Below are 9,218 nucleotides of genomic sequence, written 5' to 3' on the forward strand. Positions count from 1 at the left end.
TGGGCGACGCGCAGGGACAGGCCATTCAGGCCAGACTGACAGCCGGGGCCGGCCGGCAGGGTGGCCTCCGGCAGGGCACGGGAGCCCTGGTCTCGCCCACCCTCCCCCTCCCAAAGAACACAGGCCCCCTCTTTGGTCGCCCCCTTTGGCCTGCCTGCCCTCCCAGTGCCCGGCCTAAAGCTGGGGTGGGTCTCTGCCATTGGCATGGCCCGGAGCCACCCGCAGCTTCGAGCAGGCTGTGCTGGGAGGAAGCCTCAGCAGTCGGACGCAAGAGAGAGGGAGGGGGCGGGCGAAGCCGGAGGCCCCCCACCCCCACCCCCAGAATGGTTTCCAGGCTTCCTCTCCCCCTCCTCCGCCCCTCCCCCCCCACCCCAGGACGGGGGGGGGGCGGGGAAGAAGGGGATGGCCCGGGCGGGGGTCTCCCCCTTCCACCTCAGTCCCCACCATGCCGTGTCTGCGGCAGAGGCCCGGCTGGTTGCGCCCACCACCCCGAGGAGGAGGGCTTGGGGGCACACACACCAGCACTGGGGGGCTGGGGGGATCAGCCTGTGGCCCCACAGCAAACTCCTCGGGCCCGGGCCAGGTCTGGGCAAGGAAAGGTCCAGGCCTTCGACGACCCGATTCCGTGGAACCCTCAAGGGGGCCGCCTGAAAGCCCGGGCCCAGCGCACATATGCGTAGGCGCACAGACACGCCAAGGGGCGGCAGATGAGTGCGCCAGCCGGAAGTTTCTACAGCAGGTTCTTGTAGCACCTTTGGTGGAGAACTGAAGGGGCCTTTAGATGCTAGGAGGCTGTGGCAGGGGGAGGTCCCTGCCAGTCCCTCCCACCTCTGAGATAGGGATTAGGAAAGAGACTGGGTGGGGTGGAGCCTAAGGGGACCTGCTTGGGTCTTGGCCAAAAGCGGGCAGGAAGACCCAGGCCTCCGGTCCAGCTCCTGCTGCATTCGTTGATATGGAGGGAGGGGCCGAAGCTGGCCTCACCTCGACCTCTGTCTGGGCTTTGCCATCCCTGCCCCTCCTGCCCAGGCATCTGGGGGAAGGAAAGAGGCAGTGCCCATATGGGGAAGGGGTCTCCTAAGGGGCCCCGCAGCTGCCGGGTTAGCACCGAGAAATCAGATGCTGTGTGCGCGAGCTGGAAGCAAGCCGGGGGAGAGAGAGCGGGATGTGGAGGAGGCAGCCAACTCTGGGTTCCGGGGCTCCCCAGGAGCCCCCCAGCGGGCCCCACCATGCATGGGCTGGGAGGGTGCCAAGAGACAAGGAGGAGGACTTCTGAGTGCCCTGGCCCCACCCCGGCCCAAATCCGTTCCGGGACGGCCGCTCCCCCAGGCTTTGGGGGGTTCCAACCGCCCAGCCCCCTCCCGGGGTCAACACCGAGCCATCTGAAACAAGCAAAGCACGGGCAGAGGTGTCTGAGGGCAGGGGTGGGGGCAAGAGCAGGGCTCTGGGCAGGAGGGCCCCCCCAGCCCCCCCCCCCACCTCGGTGGAGCCCCTTCACTTGCTCACCCCGCTGCCGCCACCACCCCCAGTGGCACCTGCTACCCCAGTAGCCACCTTCTCGAAATCCTCAGGGTTGCAGAATTCCTTGATAGTGACCGTCAGAAGGTTGCTGGTGACATCGGTGACGACCACGTTGGAGCAGGGGGACATCTCGGGGCGCCAGTCCCCAGCTTCGGGCTCAGAGGAGGCGCCGGCAGGCTCAGGGGCCACGGGAGGCGCCTGGCCCGTGGCAGCCGTGACGTCGGGAGGCACCCTCTTGCTGGTGGCCGCCACCTCGGGAGGGATGGACAGGTCGAGCACCTCAGGCTCACGCCAGTCGGGAGCAGATGGGCTCATGGTCTCAGGGAGCAGCTTGGGGGGCGCGTCATCGGGGTCGGAGGAGGACTGCGGTGCCGGTGAGGGGCAGCCAGAGGAGCTGGAGCTGCGGGCGTCATAGGGGGCAGCGGGGGCCGCCAGCAGCAGCCCGGGGCCCGGGGAGGCGGCAGGGTCGGCCTTGCCCGCTGGCGGGGGAGGCGGAGGGCCTGGCGGGGGCTTATTGTACAGCGCGAAGGTGCCGAACTTCATGTGGCGGATCTGGGTGCGCAGGATGCTCTCGCTGAACTTCTTGCTCTTGCCAATGACGCGGTTCCTGGAGGGGACTTTGGGGCGAGCGAGGGCTCCTGCCCCCTGCCCGGCGCCCGCTCCACCCGTGCCCTTGTCGATCACCTTCAGGTTCAGGATGATGCGGTTTCGCTTGGGCTCCCGAGGCTTCACCTTGCGATTGATGATGCGCACCGTCTCAGAGAAAGGGGAGATGGGTGGGCGCAGGCCAGGGCTGCCTCCCTGGGGGTCCGGGCGGGGCAGCGGGCGGCGGGACATGCGGTGGCAGCGGCGGATGTCCTTCTTGAGCCGGTGCACGGCCGCGCTGGAGTGCAGCTTGGGCGAGGAGGCGCTGGCACTCGGCTTGACAGAGAAATGCACGTCACTGATGCGGAGGGCCTCAGCCTGGGCTCGCGCCTGTGGGGCAGAGGGAAGGGCTGAGCGGGGGCTCGGCTTCCTGCTGACCTCCTCCGGGTGCTCCTGCGCCAGCCACCCACGAGTACAGTCCCGTTACGCTACCCTGCGAGCCCTTCAGAGAATCAGCTGTGCTCCCGACCCGGCTTAGAGATGAAAGGAAGCCCATTCGGACAGGTGAAGCAAAGTGCACGAGGCCTGAAAGCAGGTCGCACCCCCGTCGGGGCCCGACACGGCTTGGCAGTGGGGCCCTGGGACATGCCCTTGCTGACACAGAGGAGTGTCCTCGATCAGGACACGGCATGGAAAGCACACCCTTTGCTCAGAAGCCCCGGACCAACTCTGCTCGGTGAAGGATCCCAGCCTAGCCTGGCACCCCTCCGCAGACCGATACTTGGGGACAGAAAGAAGGGGGAGGCCCCTCCCTGCTTCACTCCACACCCCAACGCCACTGACCTACTCGCAGGGTCCCAAATGCCGTCTCTGAACGGGCTGCACTTCCAGTTTGGATTTGCCTCCCCAGCGGATCATCACCCCTGGGACAGATCCTTAGCTCTCAGCCCCTCCTGTAGGCTCGCATATGCCCTCCTGTAAGCTGCCCTTCCCTTCCCTTCCCGGGTCTGACTCATGTCTGCCCAGGATCTGGCTCAGGGCCTGGGTCCGAGCAAATCAGTGCCAGTGAATTCCAAAGCTGGCAGCCAAAGCCTCGGTTGGAACCCCCCCCAGCGAGACATGGGTTTGGTGGGGATGAACCAAGAGGTGGGAACAGCTCCGAATCCGTGCCAAGGTGGCCTGAGGGGTGGATGGCTGAGTGAGTCTGTGGGGCCAGCGAAAAATGTCCCTGGCTCCCGGGCTCAGCTGCATTCCCAGGTGTGAGGCGTGTAAGGCCCCAGGGCTCTGTAGGAGCTCACCTCACTGAAGATGTGGGGTGTGGCAGGGCCCCCAGAGTCAAGTTCAGGGCAAGGGACTCACGAGGCCATCAAGACCGTCCTCCATGGCCAATCCTTCCTTCACTGACAAAACACCAGTCACAAGCCAGCTGCTTGGAGTTGGAACTATAACCGCAGCCTCTCCCCTAGGGGCTGCCCTCCATGGAGAGGACAGGTCACAGGCAGTTGTGACACTGGGTGACTGACTCAATGTAAGAAAGGACGTACGGGGCCTAGAGGAGCAGAGATCAGGTGCACGGGCCCGTCTTGGAGAATGAAGCCTAAGCAGGAGGGAGCCGGGGTCCCTTCTGAACCTGACATGCCCCAGGCTGCTGCAGAGGCCCCATGGCCTGCCACACGGATGCCACTAAGACAAACAGTGGGAGCAGAGAGCCCAGCAGTGGGAGGATGTAGCAGGCAAGGGACTGAAAGCAATGGCTGGAGAGAGTGGAAGCGATGACAGAACTGTCACCTACAGACACCTTGGCTCCTGATGGGGGAGACTCGCTAGGCTGTGTCTCCTTCAACCCGGGTGGGCCGAGAGGGAGGACACATTCCCACGGTCAGCCCGTGAGCTCCGCAAGAGTAAGACCTGTAGTTTGGGGTCTCTCTACATCCCACCCCACAGCGCTAGACACTTAGCCAGTCCCTGCGAGGTAGCCTGTGTGCCCCTCAGGCAAAACTACATCGTATTTGACCACAACCGCCCAGAAGCAGGGTTTGTGGACTTCACTGCATTAGCGAGGATCGTCTTTAGAAGGTGGTGGAAACACGCTTCAACGCCACATGGCCCTCCTGGCCACGCTGGGGGTCTCCTGAGGGCTGCTTGGCTAACAGTCCCTCCGGGCACTAGGTGGCAGCACACACGGCCTAGTCTGCCCGGGACCAGGGTGGCCAGCTCCTCCCGTGCACCAGCCAGTGGAACCAGGGACTGGTCTCCTCCTATCCCTCCTCAGACAAAGGCAGGAGAAAGCTAGCCTTTTTCCTCGGCCTGGCAAGCAGGGTCTTTTGCAAGTTCATCCCCAAGGGAGCTCGCGGGGGGGGGGGGGGGGGGGGGGGGGGGAATCTCCACTCTTTCTGTCCCCGCCCTGGGTGTGGGGGTAGGGGGGGGTCAGCATTTATGCCATTCGCATGCTGCCTGAGCTCCCAGACCTCTGTCATCATGGCTCTGCCCAAATCCAGTGGCGAGGGTCCCTGCGGAGCGGCAATACTAACGTATGGTTTCCAAACTTTTTATGAGAAACGTTTCTTACTTTGTAACTTCTCAACATATATATGTATCTTTTGTTTGGAAGGGGACCGGTTTAACCTTTCCCCCTCCTCTCCCCTCCCCCAGGTGGTTGAGCATTCACTGAAGGTGGGACCTGAGTCTGGCCCGTGAATGAAAAATGGTACCCACGGCCAATGTGTTTACTCCACTCTGGCCGGTGACAGGCACGGCTCTGAGGGGTTGGGAGGTACTACAGACAGCACAGAAGGTTCAAGACCTGGACTCTACCACCGACTCTCTGTGACCGTGGGCAAGTTACACAACCGCCGTGGCCTCAGTTTTCCTATGTGTAAAATGGGGGCAACGACAACCTACCTCACGGGCTCCTGTTTCCTTCAGAACAGTTCCGGAGCAGAAAGTAAGTGCTGAGAATACTTTGTCTCCCAGATACACCGCCTGTCAGGGACTCACAGAGCCCCGGGCCCGGACCAAACTGATCTCCACCACCCCTTGCAAATATCTATGGTCACTGTCGTAAAGGTCCAGGTCAAGGTCCCGCCATCTGCCTCTCCACCCCCTGCCCCACCAACTCTGCGACCATCATGGTTTCCTGTGTGTGTCCACCGTGTCCCCTTAACCTGACGTGTGCTCTCTGAGGGACGGGGGGTGAAGGAAAGGAGCAGGAATGGAGGCCAGGAAGCCGGGTGATGGCATCTCATGTAAGCCTCCTCCCCTCTCTGGGCCTTGATTTTGCTCATGTGCATAATGGGAATGGTACTCCTTCACAGGGTTGTTGAGAGGATTAAAGGAGATAATCCATGAGGGGCCTCAGCACTGTGTTAGGCCCAGAGCCAGCTCAGGAGCTACGGCTACCAAAGAAAAAAAAAAAAAAAAAAAAAAGGCATTTTGTGAATCCAAGCTCACGGTCATTACTCACTTCACCGCTAGAGGGTGCTCCAGCTGCGCTCACAGCCTGTCACACAGCCCACCCGCCCTCCCGCTGCTCCGCCCCAGCCCTCCTCCTAAGAAACATCAAGGGTTAAGTGTGCTCCTCCATGGATCCCGGAGCGTGTGCAGGTTGGGAACAGGAATCGTGGAAACAGGTGGAAGCTAAGGAGTCTTTCATGTCTGCTTTAAGTCCAAACCCTTGCACGACGTGCACAGACCTTTTGGTCTGGGCTTCTTCAGCCCCACCCCACCCTCATGGGGCCTTTTGGGCAAATGGGAGATTCCGAGGTTCTGCAATTCGGCAGAGTCTCTCTTCTCTGCAGAGCGCTCCCTGCCCTTACTCAGCCAATCGCCACAAAGTCACAGGCTGTCAGGGTAGGCTGGGGCCCCCAGGCAACTTCAGCACTACTGGGTCAACTGTGGTTTCCCAGGGAGGCCTGCCTGCAGTCTCGCCTGCGTCCTAGGGTCATCTCACCTTCCCTTTCCGACTCTGTTCTGAGAAAAATAAAATCCCACCCCCCACCCCCAACTGAACCCTAAGATGGCTTCCTTCCTAGGTCTCCCTCCCCTGCTGAGGCTAATGTGCTATGTTTTCACTCCCCCCACCCCGTCTTCATTACAGTCTCCAGAAACGGCCAGCGGTGGGGGTAAGCCAGTGGCTCAGCCCGTGAGAAACTCAAAGCGAAGTGATCTAAGGTCAAATTCAAGCTGCAGTCCCCAGTGAGGAGGGGAGACATGCAGAACCAATCCTGACAGTGAAAGAAGCTGGGGGCAGGGAGGCAGGTGGCCCCCAAATGCCTCTTCTGTTCCCAGCCCTGAAGGAAGCCACATTTACTCTCCCCCGCTGGGTTTGAATTCCAGGCAGAGCCTTAGCAGGGCTGGGGGCGATGAAGGTTCCCTTCATCTAGTGTGCAGAAGTAACCTCCCTGCCACCCCCTCAGGTGGACAGCCCCCACCTGCCTCATCCACCCCCCATGCGGGAGCCCTGCTGGCCAGCCCAGACTCTTGTTTTCTCAGCGAGGATTATCCTCCCCCCTCACTTCCCACTCCCAGGCCCCTCTTGCTGAAGCTGGAGCTGGCCAGGGCCGGCTGCCAGGGGCTCTTCGGGGGCTCACAACCACCCCCTGCCCAGCTGGGGCCCCTCTGGAAAGGTCCGCCTGCCTGGGCAGCCGCGGATCTGTCCCTCCCTCGCAGGCCCCGTGCTGCGCCAGGGCTAGGGGCCCGAGAGGGGGCTGCTGGGGCTGGGCCAGGTTACCTTCAGGAGGAAAGTTTTGGGTTTGGGTCCCCTCTTCTTGGGCCCATACAGCTCACGCTCCCTCTCCCTGCGGCCGAGAAACGCCAAAGGTTAAAAAGAACCCCTTCCCGGGCCCCACTCCGCGCTGCCCTCCCCGCTCTCCCGTTTCCCCCGCTTCCCCGCGCGGCGCCCCAGCCGAGCCTTGGCCCCGCCGCCCCTGCCAGCTCCCCAAACTCACTTCTGCTCGAAGGCTGCAATGAGCCGCGAGTCGAGGATGTTCTCCTCGGGTTCCCAAGTGCTGTACCTGCCGAGTCACACATGCACAAAATAAAAATGAAAACCTAATGGGCAGAGGCACATGCGAGGCAGCAAACGTGCGCACCCCCCACCAGGAAAAAAAAAGGCCCCGTTGCCTCCCTTTCCCCCTCGCCCCTGTATCCCGCCGGCACTTACTTGATGGCCCACCCCTTCCATTTCACCAGGTACTCGATGCGTCCCTGGAAAACAGAGAAGAAAAAAAAAGGGGGGAGTGGGGGTGGGGAGGATGCGGGGACGCGAGGAGGCGGCGGCGCGGGGGTGGGCGAGAGGGCCCGGGTTAGCGGGACCGCTTCGCCCCGGTGAGCCGCGGACCCCCGGACACCGGCTGCCGGGCAAGGCGTCCCACCTCGGGAGGCGGCTCACCTTTCGGATCCGCCGTTTGATGATGGATTCGGCCGCGAAGACCCGCTCGCCCACTGCAGACAGCTCCATCTTGCTCAGCGGCACCCACAGCCCATAATACTCCCTGCTCCCGCGGCCGGTGCTGCACCGCTCGCGCACGCGCCGCAGCGCACAGGCCCCGGCGGGCGGGCGCGCGGCGGGGCGCGCGCTCGTGTTCCAGCTGCGGGCCGTCACGTGACCGCTCGGGGCCGGCGCGCCGTTGCCAGGACCTCCCCCTCCCCCGGGGCGGTTGCTAGGGAAAGTGTGCGCTCGCGGGGCTGGGGCGCGCGCTGACTCTTAAAGGGGCCTCGCCTGGCGGCGGGAGTCTGGGCCCGGAACCCGGTGGATGCTTGGCTTGTGCGAAGCCTGGTCGGGCGCAGTGCAGCCCGACAAACACCCACTCACTCCCCTCTCCGTCTTCCCGGCCCCGGAGAGCTGACACCATCTCCCTCCCTTTAACAACACCTCCCCCAGGAAAGGCTCGCTAGGCCCCTGCAGGGGAAGGACGTGAGAGTCTGTGCAGCTGCTGCGCATCTTCCCGGCAGAAGTTTGCAAACAGTTAAATATGATACAGCAGAAATGCATTTGCTGTTGCCTTGCCAGGCCCTGCGGGAATTTCTTTAAAACATTGCCCTCCTCCTCCCCAATCCATTATTTATGTATTCGTGGGAGTGTGGTTTTGTAACCAGTTCAGATGAATTAAAACAAAAACTCCACCGCAGGAAGAGGGGTGGGGGCAGTGAACGGGGTGGAGGAAGGCCGGGATGATCCTGTGCATCTGTTCTTTGGCCGGCTGGGGTCTTGGGCGGCACCTGCCTTCACCCGGGAGGCGGGCTGGGGATCACCACCGCGAGGACTGTGGTGGTGAGGGGAGGGAGAGAGAGGCTGTGGGTGAGATCCGGTTCCCGACACCCCAGATTGGGCCTGAAGTGGGTCATCCTTGGGTCATTTGGCAGAAGCCACCCACAGGGCCAGGTCTATATGTTTTCTGATTCCCAGGCCCCCTGGCCTCGCACTCTCCGGCTGCCTGCAGTTTCTTCCGTGGCTCCGCCATTGCTCACAGGGAGACCAGACCCCAGCTTCCTATTTGAGGAGGGACCTGGAGACCTGGCTGGCCGGAAATGGACACAAAGTAGCCCTGCCACACAAAACGCTTCATTTCTTTCTCTTTTCTTTCTTTCTTTCTTTCTTTCTTTCTTTCTTTCTTTCTTTCTTTCTTTCTTTTCTTTCTTTCTTTCTTTCTTTCTTTCTTTCTTTCTTTCTTTCACCAACAGCCTTGTTCTTTGTAAATTAAAGAAAAAAGAAAAACCCCAACTGTCCATAATCTCCATCAAACCATTGTTAATATCTTCACGAATTCTCTTCCAGCCTGTTCTACACTTACATAAGCACAGGTATATACGCATGTGTATACATTGTGTATACGTAGTACATAGATTTAAGTGACTTCTTTCAAAAAATGCTCATTAAAAAAATTGTTTTTTAATTTCCCAGAGTGGGGGAGGGGCGGGGGCAGGGCGGGGGGGGGGGGGGGGAGGCGTGGAGAGAATTCCAATCAGGTTCTGCACTGTCAGTGCAGAGCCCAAGGTAGGCTCCATCTCACAAACAGTGAGATCATGACTGAAGAAGAAACCAAGAGTGGGAGGTTTAACCCAATGAGCCACCCAGGTACCCCTGAATTATTTCTTTTTAACAAAATGGGATCAGG

The 9,218-nt window shown here is 61.3% G+C and overlaps 1 protein-coding gene across 1 annotated transcript; it reads right to left on the reverse strand.

The window, feature by feature from the left end:
- Window positions 1-1,471: 1,471 nt before the first annotated feature.
- On the reverse strand, window positions 1,472-7,632 carry CBX6 (chromobox 6). Its single transcript, XM_042993294.1, has 5 exons — window positions 7,493-7,632; window positions 7,265-7,308; window positions 7,050-7,115; window positions 6,833-6,899; window positions 1,472-2,493 (listed from the first exon to the last, which is right to left on the reverse strand). The coding sequence occupies exons 1-5, from the start codon at window positions 7,559-7,561 to the stop codon at window positions 1,492-1,494; spliced, it is 1,248 nt and encodes a 415-aa protein (XP_042849228.1). The 5' UTR covers window positions 7,562-7,632; the 3' UTR covers window positions 1,472-1,491.
- Between the last annotated feature and the right edge of the window lie 1,586 nt (window positions 7,633-9,218).

The sequence above is a fragment of the Panthera tigris genome, chromosome B4, assembly GCF_018350195.1.
Source record: "Panthera tigris isolate Pti1 chromosome B4, P.tigris_Pti1_mat1.1, whole genome shotgun sequence".
In the NCBI taxonomy this organism is placed as follows: Eukaryota; Metazoa; Chordata; class Mammalia; order Carnivora; family Felidae; genus Panthera; species Panthera tigris.